The sequence below is a fragment of the Moschus berezovskii genome, chromosome 20 (genome assembly GCF_049115385.1).
Source record: "Moschus berezovskii isolate FMDL1 chromosome 20, NW_MosBer_1.0, whole genome shotgun sequence".
Classification (NCBI taxonomy): domain Eukaryota; kingdom Metazoa; phylum Chordata; class Mammalia; order Artiodactyla; family Moschidae; genus Moschus; species Moschus berezovskii.
In genome coordinates this window covers 61,982,176-62,008,257 of record NC_142479.1, presented here as the reverse complement: position 1 = coordinate 62,008,257, position 26,082 = coordinate 61,982,176, and the positions used below count along the sequence as shown (strand labels likewise).

The window sequence follows — 26,082 nt, the reverse complement described above, 5'->3', positions numbered from 1 at the left end:
TTTGGTCTTCCTTCGCATCCCCAGTCAAAGCTAGGGGGACTTCCAACCTCTGGGTGAGACAATCCCTCTGCTGGTAAGCGGGTGCTGATCAGCCTGCCCCTCCCTCCCCTCTGGTCTGAGGGGCCCTGGGTCTGGGAAACTGTTCTCTCCCTCCTTGGGGCTCCTGCAGGAACACAGTGTCCCTGGACAACCATCCCCAGCTCTCCTAGATGGACCCTTGGGGTCTCTCTCCTTCTGCAGGAGGAAGGGTGAACCCCAGGGACTCTCTCAGATCACTGGGTAGGAGACGTCCTCAGTCTCAGAGTTCAGAGAAGACCCAGCCCTAGTCTAAGGATCGCCGGGAGCAGTCAGGAACCCCAGCCACCCCACATCTGTCTCCCCTTGTTGGCCACTCTGAGCTCTTCCATTTGGGGGCAGGAGTTGGGGGTTGGGGGCTGTGGGCCTGGGGCTCTGGTTCCTGTGGTGGTGGTAGTGGGGTACCAGCTCCCAAGTCTTATGAAGATGGGGTAGGGCATCCAGGTGATGACAGGAGGGGCCCACGCAGGGCAGGGTGTGGGTCTAAATGATCTGAGGCAGAGTGGGGAGATGCCCCACCCCAGAGGTTGGAAGTCTCAGTACAGGGGTGGGATTCTCTTCTGTAGCTTTGCCCTGCACCCCCACGGATGCCCTCCCAGGTTGGTGTACCTTCTACCTCCAGCTATGAGGAAGCCAGTGATCATTGTTGGTTGGTGCAGGCAAGTAGGGGTATCACCTGAGACCCTATGGGGACCCCCTTCCTTCCCAAGGGCCCCTACAGACACCCAGGGTCCAGGCCAACTCAGTGGGGCTTCCCCTGGGAGGGCTAGGCAGAGCTGCTGCGGGAGGGCTTGGGCTGGGTTCCCTGCTCTCTTGTATACGCATGCCTATGTGGCAACCTCTTTAGCATGTGGGGGTGAGGGTGATTGGGCCCCAGGCCAGGGTGGCATCAACACCTGGCCCAGCCTCTGTGGTTTCCAGGGCTCTCTGGACAGGGGATGGTGGTGGGGTGGTCTCCCAGCGTTCGGAAAAAAAAAAAAAAGATCAGAAGTCCTCAGTGGACTTGGTGTCTCCGAAGGAGTGGTTGGATGGTGAACTCTGGGTTAGAAGGCCCACACCACCCTCTGCCCACCCCTCTTTACAGTGCCAAGTGGGGTGAGCCACCCCACTGGCCTCTGGAGGGGTTAATCCTCCAGAGGATGGCACCCAGGGATGCTCACTCTGTCACCGTGTCTGGGATGAACAGGAATCTTGGAGATAAACCCCAGAGACACCATTGCTTGGCCTCCTGAAGTCCCCAAACACTTGGGTGTCTCAGTGGAAAGTGTCCTGTGACTTGAGACCAGTCACCAAGCGGTGTCCTGGGCCCAGGCCACCAGTGGCCACACTCTGGGGTTCCTCTTTAAACCTTAGTTCTTTCCATGTTGCAGATGAGAAAAACCGGGTTTGAAGCACCTTGCCTAGGACCAGCTGCGATTAAATCTCCCCTTAGGTGAGGGTCTGCGGAGTACGAAGATAGGGAACACGCCTTGGGGCCCCACCATCCCCCAGCACAGCCAGGTTCTGAGAGCTCGAGAGGAGGTGCAGCGGTTTTATTTGGCTCCACAGGGGAAACGGAAGTCAGAGAGGATGACATCTTTGACCAAGACACCCAGGCGGGGTGGGGGGACGGCGATTTTCGCCTTCTCCCTCCTCCCCAGCCCAGGAAAAGGGGCGCCGCCCGCCCTGGAGAAAGCAGAGGTTTGGGTGGGGGCGCAGATCCCAGGGGGCTTGGCTGGGGTGGCCTGCAAAGTCCCAGAGCTGAGTTGAGAGGCGAGAGTCCCTCGGGTTCCGCGTGCTGTTGGTGGCGTGGGGTGTGGCTGGCAGCGCGCGCGGCCCCGGGCGCGGGGGGCGACAGGGGTCGGTGCCTCGGAGAACGCGGGACCCAGTCGCGCTCGGTACCAGCCCCGGCCGAGAGAGGCGAGAGCGCACGGAGTGGGAGACGAAGGGGCGGGAGGCGGCTGCGGGCCAGGGCTCCCAGCTCAGCGCCGGGGGTTGGCGAGGCGGGGGCCCGGTCTGAGGGCGCGGGGCGGCGGGACTGACCCCGCGAGAAGGCTCGGCCCGCGCCGCCGTCGGCGCCGTCGGGGAGCCCTGGGTCGCCCCTCCCGCGGGGTCCCGGCGGGGCGGCGCCAGGCAGCGGTGACGTGCACTGGGGAAGTGCCGCGCGAGCGGCCGGAGCACTGAGTCGCCCCCGGCGCGGCGCCTGGCAGCGAGGCGGGCACAGGCGCGCGGCGGCCGAGCAGCAGCAGGTAGGCATGGCCCGATGCTCCGCGGCTCCGAGACCCGGACTCTCCCAGCCGCCCCGGTGCTGAGTCTGCATCCGGCCTGGGGGCGACCTGGGGGTCCGCGCTTTTTGCCTTTCACCCTTCTGGTTCAGGGGCACGCCGGGTACATACGAGCCCCCCACCTCCGGCGGCCCTCACTGAGGAGCCCAGGGAGCCAGCCGCACCCCTTTGAGCCCTCGGACCTGGATTGCTCGACCTCTACTTCCCCGGCTCCTCCGGGCGCCCCTCCGTCGAGCGACCCTCGGGGGCTGGGCACCGCCAGGAGGCGGCTCTGTGGGGCGGACGAGCGGGTTCCGGGTATAAATAGCTCAGTTCGCTGCGTACGGCCTGGGCGCGCCGGCTATATTTGGTGGAGCTAACGCCTGGCCCGGGCCCCCTTCCCGGGGGGAAATGGGGAGCACGTATTCTTCCAGCCAGGGGGTGGGGTGGGGTGGTGGTGCCCCAGGGCTCACCTCCTTCCTGTTCTAAACTGTTCTTTGTTCTTCCTGCCCTAAACACTCACCAACCCACACCTGCCCTCAGGCAATGGGTTCTGATCGAGACCCTGGGTACAGAGATGGGGAACCCGCTATGGGTGAAGTGAGCCGGATCAGACGACTCCCGGAGCTCACTTCACCTCCCTCCCAGGTCCCGAGCTCTGGGAAAAGCAGGTGGGGCCTCGGGGCCTTGGTTTATTTATCTGAAAAGTGGGTTGACAACTCACCCACCTGGTTGCTGGCCCAGGCCAGTGGCCTGCAGGCCTGTGAATGGGAGGGAAGCAGTGGGGGTCATGGCGGCTGGGCAGGGGCAGGGGGTGCTGCATGGATTCTGGGTGAGGGGCAGGCACAGCCCCTGGGGCCAAAGTGCTTCTTTGTCCCAGAGGCACTAGACTGTACATCCAGAGGTGCTTGGGACAACAGGATCACTCTGTGTGATGACCATGGCCAGGCTGAGTGGTCCGTGGGACAGCAGATGGCAGCCGGACCCATGGCCTTTATGCAACCCAGGTCAGAGAGGCTTGTCCAAAGTCAAGAGGAGGAGTGGGTGCGGTGAGGGTTGGAGGGTTCTGGGGTCCAGCGCCTCATTCTGAAGGCCCAGGAAGCCTTTAGCTGTCAGATGGGTGCTGGGAGGGACAGGGGCAGATGGAGGAGTGTCCTGGAGGATGGACTCAGCCCCTTGACTGACGGACGAGGCTTGGGCTCAGCTTAAGGAGTTGCTCCCATGGTGGAAGGTCTGCCCCCAAGGGGCTCTGAGGATGGTGGTGGCAGTGCCCAGACAGGTGTGGCACCTTCCTGCCCAGTCTGTGGTATAGTCAGTGCCTGGGTTGGACATTGGGAGGCCCAGATCCCAAGCCAGGCTCTGTAATGACCCCATGTGACCTTGGGAAGGGCCTGATACGCAGAAGGCAACTGAGCTCTCACTCACTACAACTCGACACCTTTGCTTGAAGGGCAGCAAGGAGGGGCAGGCGTTCATGCTCCTCAGAAAACTGACCAAGGAGAGCGTGTGGAGCAGGGTCTGTGGGGTCCCACTCACTGGCTGGTGGTGTCCGCAGGACAAGACAGGCTTGATCCAGGGCAGGACTTGCAGGGACCTAGCAGGTGTGGAGGGGGCCAGTGCCGCCCCTTCGAGGTGAGGAGCCCAGAAGAGCGACCCCAGGGCCCCCCGCGGCCCTTCTGGGAGGAAGCCAGTGGAGAAGACAGCCACGCAGAACCATCAGTCCGTTGGACGCGCCTCCGGATCAGGCGGGATCAGGCCTCCGGCGCGTTGGGCACTGGGCCCGGATGCAGGGGCGGGGCGGGGCGGGAGCGGACAAGGCCTGGGGCTCCTGCCGGCGTCGTCTCGGCGAGTGCGGACCTCCCGGCTTCAGTCTCCATCTGTGCGATGGGCCGTGCGAGGAAGCCGGTCACGGAGACCCAGCGTTCTCAGTCAATGTTTCGAGCGCCGAGCCGCGCCCACTTGGCCCAGCTCCAACGCGGGGACAGTGAAGAGTGCCCCGCCCAGGGGGAATCACGGGGTCCCCTTTGGCGCGCTGGGATGCCCAGTGCGGCCCAGGGGTTCGTTGACCCTGGTGGCCTTACGTGTTGGCCTTGCGCTCTGGCCAATACGGTAGCGGACAGGGAGGGCGTCTACTCCAGGCAATACGGCAGCGGCTCCTCCCTTGGCGCGGTCACGTCCCCCACGTCCCGCGCGCTGCCTGGCAGCGGGGCTGGGGCGGGGCCGCCCGGAGCATCCTCTCTTCCCACCCCCACCCGCCCCCGGTGCCCCCAGGGTCGGCAGGATTCCCACCTGCCCAGCCGGAAGCTGAAATAGGAAGGAGCATCCATCCTGCTCCCTGGGGTGTGGGTTGGGGGGGACAGCCGGCCGGGGTTCCACTTCCCCCTCCCCAGCCGTTCTGACTTCCTCAGCCAACTCCTCCACCTTCTACTTGCTCCAAAGCCCCCAAGTGGTGATGGTGGGAGCTAGGAACCCAGTTTTGGTGGCAGGGTCCCTTCCTGGCTGGTTGGGCTTGCTGACACAGAGATCACCTTCTGGGCCTTGGTCTCAGGTGACAGTTTAGGCCTGGGGGTGCTTCAGGGAGTTGAGTGGGACAAGGTGGCCAGGTGAATGGGCAGCCCAGGCAGGGCAGGGTTGGGTCCAGGCCTGAGGGGGGTTAGCTTGGGCCTGCTCAGCTACCTTCAGGCCGCTCCCCATTGCCCTCTGAGCTTCCTAGAGGAGGGGGCCCCCCAAAAAGGTAAACAAAAAAACATCCCCAGGGCCACCCTCGAATGGCCTTCTTGTCATAACTGGGTGATGGAGGTGGAGAATGACTCAGAGCTAGGGGCTGACCTGGGCGGCAGTGTCCAGTCTGGTGAATGAGACTATTGTTTCCACCCCACTGGCCCCTACAAGACATGAGCCCACAGGAGAGCTTGTGGGAGCACTGGGCATGTGCGTGGTCAGAGAAGGTGGGGTGGAGGGCCCAGGCCAGGCTCAGGAGGCCTGGATCAGACTTTCACCCACTGCCCAGCTCCCACCTCCCCAGAAAAAGCCCCAGGCACCTCCCTCCAGTCACAGCTCCAAACACCGATGAGGGCAGGGCTGAGATGCATCCTTTCCTCCGTCTTGGAAAGGAGACAGGCACTCTGATCAGAGTGTCCTGAATCCTCTGGTTACCTGTTTGCACAACAGGGACTGCAGGCAAAAGAAGGGGAGCCCTTCCCTCCTCCTGAGGGTACAGCCACCCCCATGGGCTTCAGGGGCCTTGAGACCTGAGGAGCCAGGAGCTAGCCTCACTGGGCAGTTTCCCTGTTGCTCAGGCATGTCTTCCAAGCCTCCTGGTGGGGGAAGAGTCAGGAAGGAATGTAATTGCCCCTTTCTTGCCCCGCCCACCTGGAGTTGGTCTCCAAGGACTAGAGGTCCAGTTAGGTAACTAGCCAGGCTGGAAAGTGCACCGACTAAGCACGTGGGACAGGCCACAGGCTCTGGGGCTGGAGGCCCCCTACACTGAATGCCCCTTCCCTGGTTCATGGCCTGCTCTGGAGGCTGACAGGCAACAGACCCAGGACCCGAGGTGGGTGAGGGAATTGCCAGTATAGAGGCCTAAGGGGCAGCAAGCCTGTAGCTGGACTGGAGTGGCAGAAAGGGCCCGGGAGGTGGTGAGGCCACTAGGACGTGGTCAGGGCTGGCTCTGAGGCGGGGGTGTGGGGTCAGGTTGGGAACACGCTGGTATGAAGTTTGCACTAGCTCTTTGGGTGGAGATGTAGGGGTGGGGGTGAGGCTGGGCACTCTCACCACCGACATTCAAAGCCAGTGAATGCAGGCAGAGAAGGAGGCCACGGGAAGAGGGGTGATGTATAAGTTTGGAGCCTCACCCCAGCTAGGACCCTCACCCAGATAGCCAGTGGGCCCCTGAAGCAGCAGCTGGCAGGGGCCCCTGATGTAGGAGGGCACGAGGGATGGGTCATTCCGAGGGATCTCTGTATACATGACTCTTTGGGCCAGGATCTGGGGGCAGCCCCTGGAGCCTCACCTGACCCAGAAGTAGGCACACATACGCACCTGGGAGATCAGCTTTCCGAGGCCTGGAGGGCGGGTTATTTCTGGGCTGGGAACGTGGTTTGCGTGCTTCCCTGGGAGAGTAAATGTCACTGAAAGGACAGCCGGCCGGCATGTGCTAACAGATGTGCTGGTGCCACCTCCCTCTGCGTTGTACTGAGGTCCCCTGACCGGTCCCCGAGGAGGCCGCTCCTCCCACCCCAGGTTTCCCTTGGAGTATCAGCCAGCCTGTGCCCCAGCATGCCTCCTCCACAGGATAGGCTGGGCCGATGAGGCCATTTTGCTCTTGGAAATCTTAGCTCCCCCCACACACCCCCACCATAAATACACAGAGCACTTCTGGGTGAAATCCCTTTGCCCCCAACCTATAGACCCCTGCTCTCCATCAGCTTCCACTGCTTGCGTACCCTTCCCCACTGCAAATTGAAGTTCACTAGAAATCTCCCTTTGAGAACTATCTGGTGTAGGGAACTGGGTGGGGGTCATCTCAGTGTGGCTGCAACCTGGGCTGGGGGGTTAGCCGGGAGAAAGCAGTGTCTGAAGAACTTCTGGGGTGTTCAGGGGATGATGGGTGAGATGACCGTACAGGACCTTGATCCAGGCGTGTGAGATGGCCCCCTCCTTGTGTGAGCCTTGGCCCCTACAGGTCCTGGAACACGCCTCTGGGTCTTGGCACCTGTCCCTCTGTCTCCTCACCCTCCCCGATGCTCTTTCTCCTCAAGATCCTGGAGGCCTGCAGGGAGGACCCAGCCCTGGCGGGCAGAGAATAGGGCTTCAAAGGTCGTGGTGCCATGACTCCCCTGGTGCCCCAGGTCTGGCTGGTGGAACCAGGGAGATCTTAGAGGGAGGCCCTGTCTTATAACTGTGGGTTTATAAGTGTTTGGCTATTTCTGATTGCTCACTCCAGACACACTCTCCTGTTTGGCCTCCACATGATCCATTTGATTTACTTTACAAAGCTCACAACCCCAAACAAGCCGGGATACTGAGGACAACCAATCCCTGAGTGTCCCCGTGACCATAATCATGACCACTGTCCTGAGTCCTGGGTCAGGGATTCCTGTGTTTTCTGCCTTAGTGTCATTGCGTTGCAGAGCATTCACAGTCCTAAGAATATACTTCGTTGTTTTTTGTTTAGTATCCCTCAGCTGCACATACCTTAGAGACCCTTTAATGCTCACAAGGGGAACGGCAGAGGTTCATGTCCCCCACGGCACCCAGTGAATTTGGGATGACGTTTGTCCACTTGTCCCATACCAGGCTCAGGCATGTGGCCATGTGATCCAGTGCAGGGCTCTGGAGAACCTGGGGGTGGGCCTTTCTGAAGCTGTGCTCAGACTGGCCGGGCGCAGAGGCCCTTGTCTTTCCTCCAGTCCTGTCCCAGGTTCTGTGTGGCCTCGGATGCAGAGGTGGCCACCCAGGGGGCTGCGCCGGGTCATGGGGCTGTGCCTGCATTTGCAGGAGGATAAGGGCTCCCTTGACTGGGGTGCCCCCATGCACCTTTTGGCTGTGTCCCCAGATGGCTGCATGGCTCTTGGCCTCAGACACACTGAAGTCCATCCTGCTCACTGAAGTCCAGGTGTCTTCCAAGCACCGGGGTCTGAGTGCAGGGAGAGGTGAGGGCTTCTCTTGGGTTTCCCAGTGGCGCCTGGGGCCCTGGCCCAGCTGAGAACCAGCGCAGGCTCTGAAGGTGGACCTCTGGCCTAGTCTGGGGGTGACGGCAGGGCTGCTGTTCTGCTCCAGTGGGCTGTGTCTGCCTTGTCATCACCCTGATAGCCAGCTGGCTCCTGGGGTCCAACCATCAAAGGGTAGTGCTCAGACAGCAGCTCCTGCTTGCAATCATCTACAAAGCCTCTAACCCCGCCCCCGCCCAGACACCCTCCGAATCAAAGCCCAGGATCCCCCTCCACTGCTGGATCACAACCTGGATACCCCTTCCCCATACTGAATCAGAATCCGGATCCCTCCAGACTACTGAATCAGGGGGCCCGGAGGGCACAGCCCTTGTGGCCAGCCCCTGGGAGGCAGGCTGGAGGTGGGGGCGGGGTGGGTCTTATTCCCCATATTCCTTTGCTTTGCACATTGAAGCAGAGATCCTTGTCCTCACTCCAGAGTCCTGTCCCAGGTTCTGTGGAGCCTCCGATGGAGGACTGGCCACCTGGAAGGCTGTGCCAGGTCAAGAAGGATCCGAGGAAAAGGGGCAAGGGGTGGAGCCAGGACAGATTACAAAACCCAGGCCGGCGGGCTGATAGGAGGATGGCGGTGCTGCCTGTGCAGCTCCCCTGGTCAGGAGGTCTGTGGGCGTCGCACAGGTGGAGTATTTACACCACGGAATCGGCAGATACCGCATACCAGGGCTTCCTCCACCAGGGAGCCGGCTTATAGCTGACCGTGGGTGAGGAGACGCGGAGCTTCAGTGGGCAGTGAGTGGCTGGATCCAGCAAGCCCTCCCTTCCCCACGCCTGCAGCGAGGAGGCCTACTCTGTCCTTGGAACAGCTTCTGTCAGGTAAGGCTGATCTCTGGGATTTGGGGATTTCTGGAGCGAGGATCAGGGACGGGTCGGGGATGAACATGAGCGGGGAGGGGAGGATGTCCAGGTGGAAATCAAGTTCCTGGGCCTCAAATGAGCTAAGTTCCTGGGGTTTAAAAGAGGGAAGTTGACCCCAGGCTTCCGTGGGTTTGGGGCTGACAGTGGGTGTGGCCAGCTTCCACTGGGCAGCCTGGGGGCTGCAATGATTTGCTCTGGTGGGCTGGATGGAAGCGTGTTCTTCCCACCGTTCCCTCACCAGAAGAGTTAAACTCCAGTGGCGGGACAGGCACCTTCTACCTCGGGCTCCCGAGGTAGGTGGGTGATAACAGGATGGGACAAGTTGGGGCCAGCACAGTGACCCCACCCTCCCCGTCTGCTCCCCCACCAGTCCCTGCACAGCACAGCCTTGTGTGCGCCTCCTCAGACTCTCACTTCTGGTGCAGCGTGATCAGAGTGGTAAGGAGGGGGAAGCCCTGTCCTCCTGGGAGTGGGAGAGCAAGGCTGGCCACATCTAGACTGAGGTCTTGAGGGACAGCACCCTAGACTGAGCCCCAGGTCCCCACCAGGCCTGGCTTCACTGCCCGAGGCACTGGCGGCTAGAACCATGCGGCTTCCCGACACAAGGTCAGGCGGGAGGCCAGAGCACGGTTGATTTCCCCACTGGGGTCTGCCTCCTTAGGAGGTAACCTGATTCCTGGCTGAGCCCAAAAAAGCCACTGCCCTTTAGAGCCAGTTGTGTGGGAGCAGGCCAGGCCTGCGCAGGGGACGGAGGAGGAGCCGCAGCTCTGGCCACCCCACACCCTGCTGCCCTGCACTCAGCGCAGGTGAGGGGCAGAGGCAGGGCTCTCAGGTAACATCAGGCGGCTGGCCTGGCCCAGAGCTGAGCTCCTGCTGGGGGTTAGGGCTTGAGGGGAGGGGCAGCCCGTCCGGGTGTCCTCCCTCAGCTACATCTCTGTTCCCACGCTGCTGGGCTGCAGCTGGGTGACTGACAACCGAGTCAGCCTGGCTTCCTCTTTCTCAGGGACGTGGACTCAGCCCTCTTGGCCATGGGAGGGGCAGTGATCGACGAGGGCCCGACCGGCATCAAGGCCCCGGATGGGGGCTGGGGCTGGGCCATCCTTTGGGGCTGTTTCGTCATCACGGGCTTCTCCTACGCCTTCCCCAAGGCGGTCAGCGTCTTCTTCAAGGAACTCATGCGAGAGTTTGGGATAGGCTACAGTGACACGGCCTGGATCTCCTCCATCCTGCTGGCCATGCTGTATGGGACAGGTGAGCAGCAGCTGTCATGCCAGGTGACCACCTCTGCGAGTTCACTCAGTTCACTTCTGGGCAAAAAGGCCTGGGGGCTGGGAGCTGGGTGGGGCATCCAAGCGTCCGCAGCCCTGGTCCCCAGAGGCAGCTGGTGGGAAGCCCTCAAGGGTGCCACAGTCTCCAAAGGGCAGGTTGGCCCGGCCGAAGCTGTCTGAGACCCTGTCCAGAGGGCTGTATCTGCACAGCTGTGCTGGATCCCAGAGCCGTCCTTGCTGCCTGCATAGACCAGTCAGGAGAGATGCCCCCAGTGGGGACCGTTCCTTGTGAGCCATGCTTTACTTAGGAAAGTAAACGTGAACGTGCTGCCTCTGTGTCTCCTGCGCCGGGCTGAAGGGGCATCGGGGAGGGTCTGGTCTCCCTGGGTATGGACAGCCTTGGTCCCGTACCTTAGCTGCTGCCCCTCACCCTCCAGGCCCACTCTGCAGTGTGTGTGTGAATCGCTTTGGCTGCCGGCCAGTCATGCTTGCAGGCGGCCTCTTGGCGTCCCTGGGCATGGTGTCTGCGTCCTTCTGTGGAAGCGTCATCCAGCTCTACCTCACCACAGGGGTCCTTACTGGTGAGCGAGGCCCCGCCAGGAGTGGAGTGGCCGGGTGGCAGTGGTTCCTTTTGACAGAAGAGATAGGGCCTCCTGGGGGAGGCCAGCTGTGGGGTGTCCCTGCCAGGCGCCCAACTGTCCCTTGTTCCTTGTCTCTCCCAGACATGTGGGCTGGTATCGGGGGCTCTGAACACACACTGAGTCCCCTCACTTGGATGCCTCAGGTCCATACATGAATCATTCAGGCAGGGGCCCGTGCCTGGGAGAACCTGGGCCGGGACATCTGCACTCACCTGCCTGCTCCCCTCCAGGCTTGGGTTTGGCGCTCAACTTCCAGCCCTCACTCATCATGCTCAACCGCTACTTCAACAAGCGGCGCCCCATGGCCAACGGGCTGGCGGCAGCAGGCAGCCCGGTGTTCCTGTGCGCCCTGTCCCCGCTGGGGCAGGTGCTGCAGGACCACTATGGCTGGCGGGGCGGCTTCCTCATCCTGGGTGGCCTGCTGCTCAACTGCTGTGTGTGCGCCGCGCTCATGCGGCCCCTGGAGGCGCCCCAGCAGAGTTCGGGTTCAGGGCCTGCACCCCAGCGGCCGCCCCGGCGGCTGTTGGACCTGAGCGTCTTCAGGGACCGTGGCTTCGTCATCTATGCCCTGGCCGCCTCCATCATGGTGCTGGGGCTCTTTGTACCGCCTGTGTTCGTGGTGAACTACGCCAAGGACCTGGGGGTGCCTGACACCCAGGCAGCCTTCCTGCTCACCATCCTGGGCTTCATTGACATCTTTGCTAGGCCCACCGCTGGCTTCATCACGGGGCTCAAGAAGGTGCGGCCCTACTCGGTCTACCTCTTCAGCTTCGCCATGTTCTTCAACGGCTTCACCGATCTCACGGGATCCACGGCCAGTGACTATGGTGGGCTGGTGGTCTTCTGCATCTTCTTCGGCATCTCCTATGGCATGGTGGGGGCCCTGCAGTTTGAGGTGCTCATGGCCATCGTGGGCACCCAGAAGTTCTCCAGCGCCATTGGCCTCGTGCTGCTGCTGGAGGCCATAGCTGTGCTCATTGGGCCGCCGTCCGGAGGTGAGTGCTGGGGGGGAGGAGGGGGCGTGAGTGGCCTCCCCTCCTTGGGCTTGGCTAGGTCCTTGGGCAATTTCCACACCTGCTCTTCCTGGGGAGGGGACTCACCATGGGGAGCTCTTGGTTGGAAAGGCCTCCACCACCGCTCCCAGCCTCGTCTAGCCAGGTCACCATGTACCTCTGCACATGGGCAGCTGACCTCAGTGGGGGAACACAGCCTCTTACACATCCCAGGACCCGCTCGGTGTCACTGTGGGAGGAAGTCCGTGGGCCTGAGCCATGGCGATGGCTCTAGGGTGGCGTCCTGGTCCTCCTTTCTGGCTGTCCCCACACCCCGGGGACACTCAGAGCCGAGGCCAGGGTCAGCTTTTGTTACACTGGACTTTTTGCTTTATTTTTTGATAGCTGAGAAGATAGTGGTGGGACGTGGGAGCAGTGTGGCCAAGTCTCTTGGCCCTGCCAAGTCTGCACCTCGGTTTGGGTCTCTCCAGCCAACCCTGTAGGCCCTCTACCTCCCACTTGACCTTGGGCCTTTTGCTCTTCCTGCCTGGGGTGGGGGGGCAGGGTCCTGGTGTGAGGAGGTGCCTGAACTGGGGTCCCAGGGTCCTTCTATGGTTCAGGTGGTTCCTGTGAGGGCCACTGTGGCAACAGGCAGCAGGGTCAGACCCCTCAGGAGGCCTTGGATGAGGCCCCCCAACTCAAGGCTATGCTCTAAACCCTTGTCAAATCCACTCTGCTTTAGCCTCTGGGTCTCTGCTGCCTGGGGCGGGGTTGGGGGGTGGTGGGCGGTGAGGATGGCTGCCTTAAGGGTCCCAGGCTATCCTGGTGACTGGGGGTGGGGTTTCGGTGGGAGCTTCATCCCTGGGCTGACCCTGTCTCCCTGCACTGCAGGCAAGCTCCTGGACGCGACGCATGTCTACCAGTATGTGTTTATCCTGGCGGGGGCCGAGGTGCTGGCCTCCTCCCTCGTGCTGGTGCTGGGTAACTTCTTCTGCATTAGGAAGAGGCCCGAGATGGCCACGGAGGAGGAGCGCCATAAGCCCCCAGAGGATGTGAGGGTGGACTCCCGGGAGGTGGAGCAGTTCCTGAAGACGGAGCCTGAGAAGAACGGGGAGGTGGTTCACACCCCGGAAACGAGCGTCTGAGCCTGGGGAGGACGGCAGGGGTGCAGGGAACCGGACAGAGACCGTCAACGCTCGTATTTATTTCACAAACAGGACCAGCTTGGGCGGGGCCTTCGGCTCCGCGCCGGCTGCCCGGGCAGTGGATCATCACCCGATCAGTGTTTTTCAGGGGAGGTGGCGGGGTGGGAACGTGTCATTCCGAGGCGGATCTGCGGTGAAGCCAAGCCGCGAGGTTATGAGCCGTCTGCACCAGGGACCCCCACCTGCTGACCCCAGGGAGCCCAGTGCCCACTGCTGGGCTCAAGGACCCAGAGACCCAACGCTTTGGAGACAACACGACTTTAATCAGGGGTTGGGGCTGGGGACAGCTACGGAGTGGGCACTGCCACAACAGGCCTCCCCATGTGCCCGTGAGCGCCTTGTCCTAGCGGGTCTCCCGTGTGCCCCAGCCCGCCCCTCTTTTGAGCGTCTTAGTGGACAAAGCTCCCTCCTTCACCTCTGAAAGGTTTGAGATAAACCTGCTCTTACTTAGGGATAGCGGTCTTAACCGTTGACCCCAAATCTCTTTCTCAAAAGACAGCCTGCTTATTTTTACAAAGTGGTTTTGGTCCTCATCAGCCGCGTCAGCCTTCTAAGTACTGCTCGTTCTGGACCCTGTCCTGTTGGACCTCAGACGGCTCAGCGTGTTCACACAGCACCATGGTGGTTGGCAGGGAAGGGGCCACACTGCAGGGATGTGAACACTTCAGCTGGGGTGTACATGTGGTTTCTGTTCACTGGTTTGTGTGTGAAGAAAATGATCTGCCTGCTCTTGTTTATTCGCCCCTTGGTTAGCTGACAGTCACCCCACGTGGTCAGCACCCAGGGCTGGTGTCTGGTCCCTGTCCTCTTGGAACAGCCCTGCTCAGCCTTGCCCTGGGTACCTCACACCCACCTGCCCTCGTGGCCAGCGGCGGCCTGTGTGGCTGGGAGCCCGGTCAGAGGCCGCTGGGGCCGCCTCAGTAGGTGGTGCGTCGAGGGCGCTGGGGACGGCAGCGGGCACCCTGGCGGGCCGCGTGCAGCCGGAGAGACGCCACATCCCTGCTCCTCTGAAACGAAAAGCAAGCAAGAGCTCACGTCCTGGGCCCCCCCTCCCCAAGAGGTATTGCCCTAAGGGGGCTGCTGGCTCCCTCCTCCATCTGCCCCTTGAGCTCTCTGAGGGAGCCAGGCGCCTGCCTGCAGCACCCTGCCCCATCTCATCCTTTCTGTCCTTCCCCTCTGCCAGAGGCCTGGACTGTGGGCAGTGCTAGCAGCTGCAGGGGTTAGGTGGTAGCTGTGCATCCACTGACCTCACCCTGTGCAAGGTGGGCCAGGCAGGGGCCAGCCCCTGGGAAAGCTGAGCCACGAGCACCCAACTTGTCAGCCCCACCTGTGGTCTCTGGAGGGGGGACAGGGAAAAGGGCACGAGTGGGTGGCCTGCTTGTGCCCCTCCCCCGATCCCCTCCCAGCCCTCATCATGACATCCCCTTCCCTCCTGGCAAGAGCTTGGCCTGGCTGTCGCCAGTCATTCGGTTTTCTTGGGTCTCTTGGAACCAGCTGTGGGGGTGACACCACCACCCCTTCTCTCACCCGAAGCTGCCTCACTCGTCCCCACTCCCTACTGGGACCCTCTACAGCCATCTGGGTATACCGTTCAGTGACTGAGGTGGTGTGGGAGTCCCTTCCCTGGGGGTGGGACCCACAACTGGTCTAGTGCTGGGTCCATGCGCCCCAGGGTGCACCTGAGGCCCCCTACCCCCACGTCAGCTGGTTACAGCATGCAGGGGCTCTGCCCAGGTTGGAGACTGACCTGCAGTCTAACCCCAACTCTGGGGAGAGGGCGACCAGATAGTTTGGTCTGCCTGGTTTTCTGGTTCCAGACATTTCTAGCTGTGCCCAAGACACAGAGAAAGAAAACTTCCTATTCTCAGGAAGCTGTGGCTGCCAAGGGCCAATGGCCCTAAGAGCAGTTAGGAGAGTGATCAGTGCTCCGGAATGGACAGGGCTCTCCCTAGTCCTCCAGACATCCCACTGGAGGAGGCTCACACCCAGCTTCCCATGAAGACACAGATACCTGTGCTAAGCCCCCTCTCACAGGCCCTTAGCAGCTCCTTGGAGGACACATACATCAGCCTAAAATCAGAAGTAGGGGGTACACGAGCCAGGTACCCTGGGGCACTACCCAGCCCTGCCATTATTTGGGGCACTTGCCACCCTGTGTGAAGAACACCCTGGTACACATGCGCAGGCCCACACTGGGAGAGCCTGGCAGGAAGGCAGACCCTGCTGTCAGTGGCTGCCCAAGGGTTCTGCCAATGGAAGTCTGGAAGGCAAGCTGCCTAGACTTGCAGGGCCCTCTCATGGTTCCCCAAAGGACACTCCCCTATAACCCTAAACACCCTTCCAAATAGTGGTGCCAAGGGGTGTGCTGCTTTCATAGCTCCCAGCCAATGGGGGTGGGCATGGTCCCCTCCTCCAACACAGGGGTTTCCAGGAGGAGCTCCAAGCACCCCATTCAGAGGTGACAGGGCCTGGGGGCAGGTGGGAGGTGGAGGCTTGGACCCAGAGCTTGCTCTCCTGAGCACGGAGCCTGCCAGGCAGGTCAGGCGGTAGAGTTCTCCATGGTGGGAAGACAGAGGTGGTGAGTGGGCTGGGGAACAGGGCAGGCAGGCTCTGAGTGAAAGGGGCCAGGGTCCCTGTTCTGCCTGTGACCTCTCTCCTGGCAGGAGAACAAGAGGTGGTTCAGGGTTCACCTCATCACCATTTCAGTTGAGTCCAAGTATCAGCAGGCTTAGGGGAGGAGGGGGAACCCATAAAGAAGAGCTCAGGCTCTTTCACATCCTCAGGGACCATCTGGCACAAGCCTGGCACACCTGGCTTGTGAGCAGTACACAAACCAGTGGCGGGTGGGAGATCCACCTGCCCCACCTGTTTCCCATGTGTGCGGGTGGTGTCACCAAGAATTCCCCTGTAGTACATGCAAGCCTGGCATACTCCGCTCCAGGACAAGTGGGTGTGGAACGGAAGGTGCTTAGCTACTACACATCTATGCGAACACATCTGTGGTCCCAGTTCAATAGGGAGGGACTTTCCTGCAGGGCCACACCTTCTCACTTGGCTCCGCCTGGAGCTCCCAGGGGTAGGGGTGTCTTGGTCTCCAACAACTCCAGGGGCAGAGGGAAGCGGAGGCCATGAGCCCAACAGCTGGAGAGATGACGTCCCCTTCCAACACTACCTGACTAGAAGGGACAGCACCTGGGGCATGAGGAATGCAGGCTGGTGCTCACACTGGGATGGTGACTGCTGGGCCCAAGCCCCTGGGTCCCAGCAGAGGCCTCCCCGGAAGCCCCTTCATGGGTACCATGAGCACCCCCCACGGGCAGTAGGAACATGGCTATGGGCCAACTACCATGCTCTTCACTCTCCAGAGAACACAAGGTGAGTGACAACACCTCCTCCCCAAAGAGGTAGTTAAAGCAGGGGACTGGTGTGTGCGCACGGCCTACACTGGCAGCAGCTCAGCCATATCCCCGCCATGCCCCAGAGACTCATCCCACCTGCTCCCGATCAGCTTACAAAAGTACACCAACAGGCTTCCAAAGGACAGACATGAATGCCCAGTCTCAGAAAATTAGTTTCACAAAGTTAATCTACACAAATCAAAACTGATGAAATAAAGACCACATGGCAGGGGCAGGGAAGAAAGGCAGAAGTCGTCATGAATTTATTATTTACATGGTGGTTAAGGACACAAATACAGTGGTCATACAAAAGCGCAGTTCAGAGACTGGCCACTGATACACAGGTTGATACAGACATTCCAACTACGTTTCCTGCAAGTCAGGATGGGGAGTTAAATATGGGGGGGCGGGGGGACACAACTGTCCACAACCACACTGCTGAGGACTCAGGGTTGGAGTCCACTTCTAAAATGCCATCTGGCAATTTCAGGTGAAAACCTGGATGCAGAACACTGGGGCCGCAGCTGCTAACAGCTCTCCAGGAGGGGAACGCCCACCTCTGAGGAAGGCACTGGGCCACGATGAAAGCCCCCAACTCACTCCAACCAACCTGAGCTCCCTCTACACTCCCAGAAACACAGCCCCACCTGGCCAAGTGTCCATACCCTGAAACACTTACAGAGAAGCCAGCTCAGCATTCAGAAAGAAGCAACCAGCTGCACTCTGTTGCTGCATTCTGCAACACAGCAGTCAGGGCATCCGAGGACCAGCGTCCCTGTGCTGGGACTTTGGGGGCAGGAAGGGAAAACACAGACATGGACACCTTTCAGGTCCCTAGCTTCCTACCAGTGCCTGTTTCTAAACAGAATACACTGCAGGGCAATGATGGGAGGAAATGTGAAAGTACCTGTGAACATGTATATTGCACCTCATTTCCAGAGACAGAGGCTCCTGTCTACCGGCCACCACTACCACCTGGCGCCTCTGTTACTGCTACTGAAAAGCGAGGGAGAGTCTCAGGAACCCACCTGGAGCCTGGTTGCCCCAGAGGGTCTTTCTGGGGAGACTTGGCCCTGCTCTGCCTCTTGGCCTCTGTGGGGTCACTATGTCCCAGGGAAGGTCACAAAAGCGTGTTATCTTTCACTCTCCTGGACATCAGGTCGTCAGAGTCACCTGTTTCTTGGCACTTCAGAGTGGATTCCCTTGGGTCCGCTGGCCTTTCTGGGCAATGCTGGCACACAGGGCGGACACCACAGCCCTTGGTTTTGAGCAGAGATGTTAACACAGACTGGGGGCCAACCTGCACTGGTAGTATTGACAGCCTATTTAGAAAATCTCCCAAGTTCAAAAGCACTGAGGCAACCACCACCAACATAACCAAACATGACTCCATGGAGGGGCCCAAGTCTCTGTTTGACATCCTCTCCTGAGGGATCAGCAACATGCCGCGAAGCCGTGGCTTCTGCAGTCTTCAGGCTCGGCTTCCTTCTCGTTGCGTCTGGGAAGGTCAGATCCACAGGCTGCTCTGTCGGGAAGCACCCACTGCGCCTGTGCGTGTGGCCAGCACTTTCTAACTGCCCTGATGATTCAAGAATCCCAGCGGGTCTGCAGTGAGCGGGCATTTCAGTTTACAGTGGGGAAGGGAGCGTGACAGCCAAAACTAGATTAACGAAGTCACGAGACACACGGCACACGGACACACACGTTACTTACACACGCGTATATACGTGATAGAATTTCTGATGAGAAAATCCCTTCTCCACAGTGGACCACATAACAAACCACGAGACGCAGACCACAGAAACCCACGTGTGCTCTGCTCCCTGCCTCACTCCTACACAAACTCCACACCAGCACCTGCTTCAGAATTCTTTAAGTCAGCATCTTTAAGACCGCAAAAACAGACATGAAAGAAACAATAAAAAGACAGATTTCTTTACACAGATTTAAGCCAATAATTTTTAGCAAAATGATACAAAACTGTCTTAACCAAGTAGAAGATCGGTAGTTACAGTAGACTCGGCAGGGACACGGGTGCGCCACCACGGAGGGGACTGAAAGGCTCTTGGATGGGAGTTTGATTCTCTCTGCAACCGTCTCACTGCTTTCTTCCCAGCCCCGCCAGAACCGAGTTCATGGGGGCTCAGTGCAGCCCCTGGAGATGGCAGCGCTTGGAGTCTGTCCGGTTGGGTTTGTGTTTTGTTTCCCCCATGGGCGTCGCTGGGTGGGTGGCCTGGAGAGCTCCCGGTGTTAACATTTCGGTTCTAGACCGGGGGCGTGTCACTAGTAACAGAGTAGATCAGCCATGCATTGTCTGCCCTCAGCAAAAAGGAGAGTTCTCATCGGTGCACGACAGACTGCAGACCACTGGACGCCACCCGACCGGGAATCTGTCGGAGCCAAAGCACAGGAGAAGGTCAGCGTGAGGCCAGAGGAATGGAGCCGGTCAGGCTTGAGCACAAAACACCAGTGACAGCGCCCGGGGAGGAGGAAGGGACAGATGCCGCCTAGCCCCTTTGGACATGTGCCCCCCAGCCACTCTGGAAGGTCCCTCGAGGCCAGGACACGTGCAGCAGAAAAAGTGACAGGAAGACCGGGAAGGAAGAAGAGCCATGCAGGCAAGGAGGCCGCGGGGCCGTGAGCTCATGATCAGTCAGACTGGATGGAGTCCAAGCGCCCGGGCAAGAGATGCCCAGCGCCCCCTTCCTAGAAAGTAGCCTGGTGTTCCGAAATAGAGGACCAGGCCCCGAATGCGCACTGGGACTCCACTTGGGGGAAGACGTGAAAAGCACTTCCCATCAAGATGTCCCCCAAGAGTGCAGTCACGTCACAACTACAGCCGGTCTGCCCTGCGGTGCCGAGTGGACAGAAGCTGCAAGCCCTCAGCTGGGAGGAGCCACAAGAGTCGCCACCGAGAGGGGAGCTGGGCTTGGGAGGCCCAGCCATGCACCAACGGCAGGGAGCAGGCGGCTGTGGCGGATGGGTTAATACAGACGAGAGCGTGGACAAGATGCTGGGCAGAGACCAAGTTCGAAAAGAAAAGCAAACGAGGAGGACAGAAATCAATACTAAAGGAAGAGAGATGACAAAGCCAGGACAGCAGAGACCATCAGGAGTGTCTCACGCAGCAAGAGCGCAAGAGCCCCCACCAAGCGCGGCCCCCACAGCCAACACAATACAATACGCGTCCGGCGACCAACCTGGGACCACAAGGCCCCGAGCCTTCTGGGGCCACTGGAGCCAAGACTAGGCTCCTGCTCCCCATGCCGGCTCCTGACTAGAGACCACGGCGAGGGCCAAAGGCCAACGGACAGGCTTCTGGGGTCACCCCAGACTGGACAGCCCACCGTAGCTGCTCTGGAATCCACGTAAGGAGACAACCTGGGCCGGGGCCTGGCTCTACCTGGGGCACCTGGCATGCAAGCCCGACCCCCTGCGTGCTCCCTCAGGCCGGCGAGTGGGTGGCAGCTCCCACCCGGCCCGGCACCTACCGAGGAGCCCCGCAGTGAGCACACTCACCCAGTGCTGCCTTCCGACGGGGAGACGTGCAGCTACTTGCCGTGATGTTCGAAAGGAATGCTATTCTGAGGTGGGGGGAAAAGACAGCTGTTGGTAAGGGTTCCACTGGCTGGACCAGCACGTAAGGCCCTCCTGTTTCCACAAGTGCTGCCTTGCCTCAACCAGGTCCAGGACCTCTGGCTGGGGCTGGCTCGAGGGGATCCCGGGACCACACAAGGAACTGGGTCCCACCTTTCCAGAGTGGCCCCTGGACACGTGGCCGCTGCTCCTTGAGGATGATCAGGGAGGCCAATGAGGGAGATCCTTCCCAACTCCTCAAGCAGTAAGAGAACTGGATGCCCAGACAGCAGCCCCTCCACAGGGTCTTGGCATCAGGGGCTCCTGAGGCTTGTGTTCGGGAGGTGGAGAGGACACCACCTCCCCGTGACACAAGGACTGGACGTATTTTCTCACTGACACAAGGAAAAGGACAGGGCTGTGGACCTTACTTGGAGAGCCAGAATTAAAACAAGTCAGCCCACCCGAAGGAAAAACTGGCACCACGGGTCAGTATTATGTTCTATTAACAGCACTGGATGAAGAAGACAATTCTCACAAAGAGAAACATCACACACAGGTTCAGCCACCAGAAGCCTTTCATCTCCATGACATTCCAGCAACAGAGGCCAGATGTGCAGGCTGGGGTCGGGGGTGTGGGGACTGTAGTCCCTGGAGAAGGACAAGGGGGTGAGGAGTGGTGGCCAGGACAAGGGACATGTGTGTCACGTCCTCCCACCCCCAGCTGGAGAGGTCAGCAGGGCCATCCCCCAAGCAGGCAGGTGGCGCCAGGCACTTGTATGCTGACGATAAGCTCCCTCCCTCCTTGGCCTAGTCACACTGGCACAGGGTGCAGCCTCTCCTCGAGGAAGACCACGCTGCTAAGAAGAGAACGGGGTCTGTGCACACGTGGTGCTGCCCCTGGATCAGTGTGTCATTGGCCCTATTCCTGCTTGCATCTTCTGGCGGGTGGGGTGTGTGAATGGAGGCCACAGAGTCACAAAAGCTGCAGCAACTCTGATCACACCCTTGGTGGACAGCAGTCTTTCAGACTCTCTTAAGGAAGAGCACCTGGGGGATGATCAGGAAAACCTGAAGGAGAGAGCTATTCAGCTGCCCTCAACATGAAGATCATAAGGAAACTCCCAGGGTGACTAGAGTGCTTCTTCTGGAATGGACACACACGAACTGAATCTCTTCAGAGACCGGCCCCCCCCAACCCCACTGTTCAGGCCCGCTTCTTCGTATGAAAATCAGAGAGAGAACCAGAGGGCAAACACATGCAATTGTGATGGAAAGACTTTACAGGAAAGGTCTTGAAGCTGTGTGTTGTCAGCGTTCAGGGGTCATAGGCTGAATGAAGATGGACACAAGGTGGCGAAGAGGCTGGATTAAAACCCATAACTGTCTGGCACTCTCAGCCTCTTCCACTTCCCTCAAAGATCCTCAAAGCAAAACACATTTTCTTGTGTTAAAAAAGAAGTTAGCCTGCCCCTTCTTTGGTCCTTGCTGGCTGAGGTGTTCTGGAGCCCTCTGCCAGGCCCGCTTGGCCAGGAATGGTGAACACCTCCAGGGACCTGCTTCCAACTGCTAGCTCATGCATTCCAGGGCTTGTAGGAAGAAACCTGTTAAGCCCTTTCTGTGCCCTCTGTGTGACAGAGGACGATTGTGGGGCTGGGAGCCCTAAGAGGCCCAATCGCATTACTGACCTGCACAATTTGAATTACCTGCATCTTCAGTCTCTTGGAGAAAGTTACCATATAAAAAAAACCCATTTCTAGTAGACTTGCTAGTAAATTACTAGTAAATTTGGCAAAAATATTATTTCACTTGATTAAAGTGTGCCTGGGCACACCTTGCTCCTCTGCCACAAGACCAGCTGGATGCCACAGGACTGAGGTTCTGGGAGTTCTCACAAAATGCTCGATCCACCAAATTCACCAACATTCTATGCCCAATGCCCAGCAAGCACCAAGGCGGGCAGGACACAAAGTGTAAACCTGAGGGATCGTGGTGAAGCACAGGGCCACCGCCCCAGCACACGGCCAAGACCTGGGCTTCGGACATACCTCAACCCGCCACCTGCCCACCAAGCAGACACCAGGGGCTAGTCCCAGTCCCCACAGGACACTGGCTGAAGCAGGAGAAATGGTCCACTTGGGTTGTTCCTGACCCCTGTCTGCCCCTACTGCCCTAACTGCAGGAAGAGACCCTGAAGCAACTTGAGGAAAAACGTCCGCATGTGGGCAAAGAGTTGCTCTGCTGAGGGAGGCATGGTAGCAAGCACAGAAGGACAGCAAGGAAAGCCACAGTGGGAAGAGGACATGGGCGGAGGGGGCCCTGGGACCAGGCCCTGCACCTCTGAGCACATTTGCCTCGCCAGACAGAAGACAAACATCAGAAGGGGCACCAAAAGACAGGAACCCTCGCCCCGAAGCACACTGCCAAGCACTAGGCTCTAGAAGGCCTCTGCCCACAACACTGCACAGTGACGGCCGCCAATGCGCCACCCCTGCCACCCGCCCTGGCACTCTGCTGGGGGAACACCTGGCCAACAAGACCGAGGACAGAGTCTCCAAGGCTGGATGTGCCCACAACAAATGGGTGTGAGCAGGCTGGAAGCACCAGCCTGCACAGGGAAGATGGCCAAGGCTCCAAGGCTGCCTAGGGGCTGGGAGCCACATGGAGGGCAGCAGGAGAGAGAAGGCCCCGTGGCACGTCCCAGCACAGCCTGAGGGGAGGGGTGTAGAGCCCTTACCCCGCACAGCTCATCAAGGAGGCTCTCAACAAAGGGGCCAAGCTGCATTAAGGGGCACAACATTACCCCATCAGTTAAAACGCCCGAAAATGGGAAGAAAGGGAAGGAAGGAAAGAAGGAATGCCTTTAAAACTATGACCTCACTCTGCCTGGAGCCCATAAGACCAGACCAAACATGGAAAAGTCAGAGGCCCGCAGCTCCCGGGCTGGGCGAGCTCAGGTGCCAGCCCATGGGGCGCGTACCTGTGAGGTGGACATGCGGGAGGTATCTTGCCGGCCCGTGAGGTCAGATGAGGAGATGTTGACCGGGGCACCACGGTGCAGCCGCATACTCACTTTCCGCTCTCTTTCCATGCCGGACACGGGCCTGGGAGAGGTGTTCGCTGAAGGAGAGGGAGACAGGGGCAAGCGTGAGGCCTCAGAATGCAGCCCCACACTCCAGCACAGGGTCTCTCCTTGAAAACCACGTCTAACAAGGACTCTCAGCTGCCTCAGTTTCAGGCACAGGACAGCTTACTGCACCCTAAGATTAGGCCGGCACCACGGGCTGATCCCTGGGAGTAAAGCACCAGGAGTCTAGTGGGAGGGTGGCTGGGGCCTCTGCCTACAATGCCTGTCTCGACAGGCAAGGAAGAGGCTAAATGTTGTGTCATGAGAACAAGAGGCAAAGCAACAGAGCTCATAGGGAACATAATCCTTCAACAGGCCAACTTCTGAGAAATAGTTTTCTGGAAGGCACTATCCCAGGTGGTTCCCTGGCGTGTCTAATTTCAGAAGTAAGAAATGGACAGATCGAGGACGCGCACACTTCACCCATGAGGCACACCTGCCCAGACCCCGTGAGGTCACACACTGGAGTGTCCAAAGCAAGCGACACACAAAACAGAAGCCCTACTGCCTGCAGCACGGGGACTGGGGTGTAAGCTGCAGCCCTGGGACCACTCACCAGTGTGTGAGGTAGGGGTGAGGGGGGTGGGAGGAGCCACCTCCTGTGTCCCCCTCAGCCGGCCCGAGGCCGTGGAAGGGAGGCCGCGGGTGGCTGGATTTCGGGAGTGTCTCAATCGCTCCTCTCGGTCCCGGCGTTCCCGCTCAGCATCGTCAGCTGCCCGGCTGGCTCCCTATAGAGGAAAGAGGGCGACACCAGAACTGAACTGGGTTTGGTGAAAAACCACCTGAGGCCCTTGGCCACCACTCGAAAAAAAAGGGGGCGTGTGCGACAGTCCCCCCCAGAAGTCGACAGCCCCTGACGAGTCAGGCGCCCCTCCCTCCAGGTGCGCGTGCCACCTGTCCTGCGACCAAGGGCGAGCGGAACCAGGCTTGTCTCCTTTCCCAGCAGAGGAGACCTCCACCCAGTCGCCTTATCACTCCTCAGAACCCAACCGTCAACAGCACCTGGCGGCCCTCTTCTCTGCAATTATTCATGTGAGGATAGGAACAAGCCTAGGTCAAAGGTGGCCCAATGTGGCGACAGCTGGGGGAAGGCGCCCGTGCAACAGGAAGAAAGGACAGCATTTGGTGAACTGAAGGGTCCAACCAGAGCCCAGATGCCTGGCTCGGGCCGATGTCCTGCTGGTACGCATGAGACAAGGCTAGCAGCCAGGCTCGTCCCAGGTGGTGAGGCAGTGGGCACCACCTCAGCTAAGCTACCTGCTCCCAGAACAGCTAGTTGACACTTTCAGTGTGTATCAAGCCAGAAGCACAGGGACACTGGATTTTACGTGGTGACGCCAGGGTACCTGTCCTAGTAAAGGCTATGTCCTAGTCACCAGCGCTATAAGGCAAGAGTCTGCAAACTGCAGCCCATGGGCCAAATGCAGCCACACTCATTCGGGCAAATAGTTTTCTTGGCACAGTCATGCCTGCTCACTGACGCACTGCTTTGGCGGCTCTCCAGTTACACACAACACAGAGTCAAGTGGTCACAATGCCATACAGATGGCAAAGATAAAACCATTTATTGTCTGGCCCTTTATAGAAGAGGTTTGCCGAATCCCTGTGAGGGATGACGATGTAAGAAAAAAAATTTGTTACAGTGGCTCTGTGAGGAAGTGCACCCTGATGTGCAGACTCCAAGTAACCTGTAGCACCACCCCCAAAGGTTGTCCTTTGAAGGTCATCCTAATAAAGAGGTCTGGCAGGATGGCACGGGCCAGGTCCAGGGCAGGCCGGCTCTGTGGGCTGGCCCCAGATTGAGAAGGCTGCGGTTCTCTGCCCCCACCGGTTCCATGTGAGCACCCATGCACCCGTGAGGCCAAGGGATAAGGTTTCCTGTTTTGCACTCTGAGGAGGAGGTTCTGTTCCTCCATCAGATTTTGTCACCCTAAAAACCTGCCAATTTTTGTTTTAAGCTCATAGAACACATTTTTAATGAAAGAGGAAGTGCAAATTAAAAAAAAAAAAACCCTGGCATTCTGGCTGTAGTGTCAGAGATTAAACAAACTCCTACAACAGACTCAGAGACAGGTGGCCTGTTTCAGAGGAAACAAATTGAAGTCCAAGCTCCTACCCTATCCCACCCCGAGTCCCGACAGTGCGTATGCACACAAACATAGGCTCATACTTAATGAACAAACTGGGTGACAAAGGAAATCAAATGTTAAGTCTAGCTCCTCACAAGGCCAAAGAGAGACCTAACACACAGCACCTCCCAGGCCACCCAACCCCTGGGAGGCTGGGCCTTGGCATAGCCAGGTGTGGGGAGGAGGGGAAAGTCTTCACCCCACCAAGCGGGAGTCACATCCCCTTGACAAGGAATTCACAGACCAAAGCAGTCACAACTTCATGAGAACCACAGAGTTCAAATGAGAGCCCTGGTCTGGACAGACCTGCACTGTGGACTCTATTGTGGCCCTGAGGCACCTCCTTGGCTTGCCCTCTGGCATTTTGCTTCTCACAACCCCTTGTGCTCCCCATGTGGCAGCCATGCCTCCTGAAGCCCCACCCTGTATAGCTCCCAGAAAGGGATGGCAGCAGCTGGTGGCCTTCCGCTGACAGGCAAGCCCTTTCCACGCTGAGTGGTCAGTGAGTTGGGGGCACACTTACAAATTTGAGCATGTTCCAGTCGAACACGTAGTCATAGGAGAAACCCTGGCGATGGAACAAGTTCCTGAAGAGCTGTCTCAGGTATGAGTAGTCAGGCTTATCGTCAAAACGCAAGGAACGGCAGAAATTTAGGTACGTGGCGAATTCAGCTGTAAACACCAGAAGACTCAGAGGTAACCAGCAGTATTCCTGACTGAGAGCCAGAATGGTGTCTGTCCACAGAACCCTTGACCACCCAAGGACAGAGAGGGAGGTTGGGAAAGCTGGAGCCTGAAACATCAGGCATGCTTCGAGGAAGAGGATGAGAAAACTGAGCAC

General features: G+C 59.2%; 2 protein-coding genes across 8 annotated transcripts in view; one reads left to right on the top strand and one right to left on the bottom strand.

Moving 5' to 3' along the window:
* Positions 1–1,647: 1,647 nt before the first annotated feature.
* Positions 1,648–13,544, top strand: SLC16A3 (solute carrier family 16 member 3). 5 transcript variants are annotated; one of them, XM_088829241.1, is made up of 8 exons: positions 1,781–2,303; positions 7,876–7,972; positions 8,727–8,863; positions 9,276–9,343; positions 9,909–10,156; positions 10,611–10,754; positions 11,045–11,809; positions 12,698–13,544. In XM_088829241.1, the coding sequence occupies exons 5-8, from the start codon at positions 9,934–9,936 to the stop codon at positions 12,949–12,951; spliced, it is 1,386 nt and encodes a 461-aa protein (XP_088685367.1). In that variant the 5' UTR covers positions 1,781–2,303; positions 7,876–7,972; positions 8,727–8,863; positions 9,276–9,343; positions 9,909–9,933; the 3' UTR covers positions 12,952–13,544. The 5 variants fall into 5 exon arrangements, with proteins under 5 accessions (XP_055264253.1, XP_088685367.1, XP_055264251.1 ...); XM_055408278.2 differs by lacking the exons at positions 1,781–2,303; positions 7,876–7,972 and adding an exon at positions 1,648–1,755; XM_055408276.2 differs by lacking the exon at positions 7,876–7,972.
* A 142-nt stretch (positions 13,545–13,686) lies between these two features.
* CSNK1D (casein kinase 1 delta) overlaps positions 13,687–26,082 on the bottom strand; it is a 37,033-nt gene continuing 24,637 nt past the window's right edge. Inside the window, exons 6-10 of one of the 3 annotated variants that reach the window (XM_055408283.2) lie at positions 25,765–25,913; positions 23,669–23,840; positions 22,966–23,105; positions 19,929–19,993; positions 18,341–18,799 (exon numbers count right to left, since the gene is read on the bottom strand). In XM_055408283.2, coding sequence (XP_055264258.1) covers positions 19,961–19,993; positions 22,966–23,105; positions 23,669–23,840; positions 25,765–25,913 — 494 coding nt within the window. In that variant the 3' untranslated portion in view covers positions 18,341–18,799; positions 19,929–19,960. Of the gene's footprint in view, positions 14,019–18,340; positions 18,800–19,928; positions 19,994–22,965; positions 23,106–23,668; positions 23,841–25,764; positions 25,914–26,082 lie in introns of those variants that run through there. The other 2 variants (XM_055408281.2, XM_055408282.2) reach the window with 2 other exon arrangements.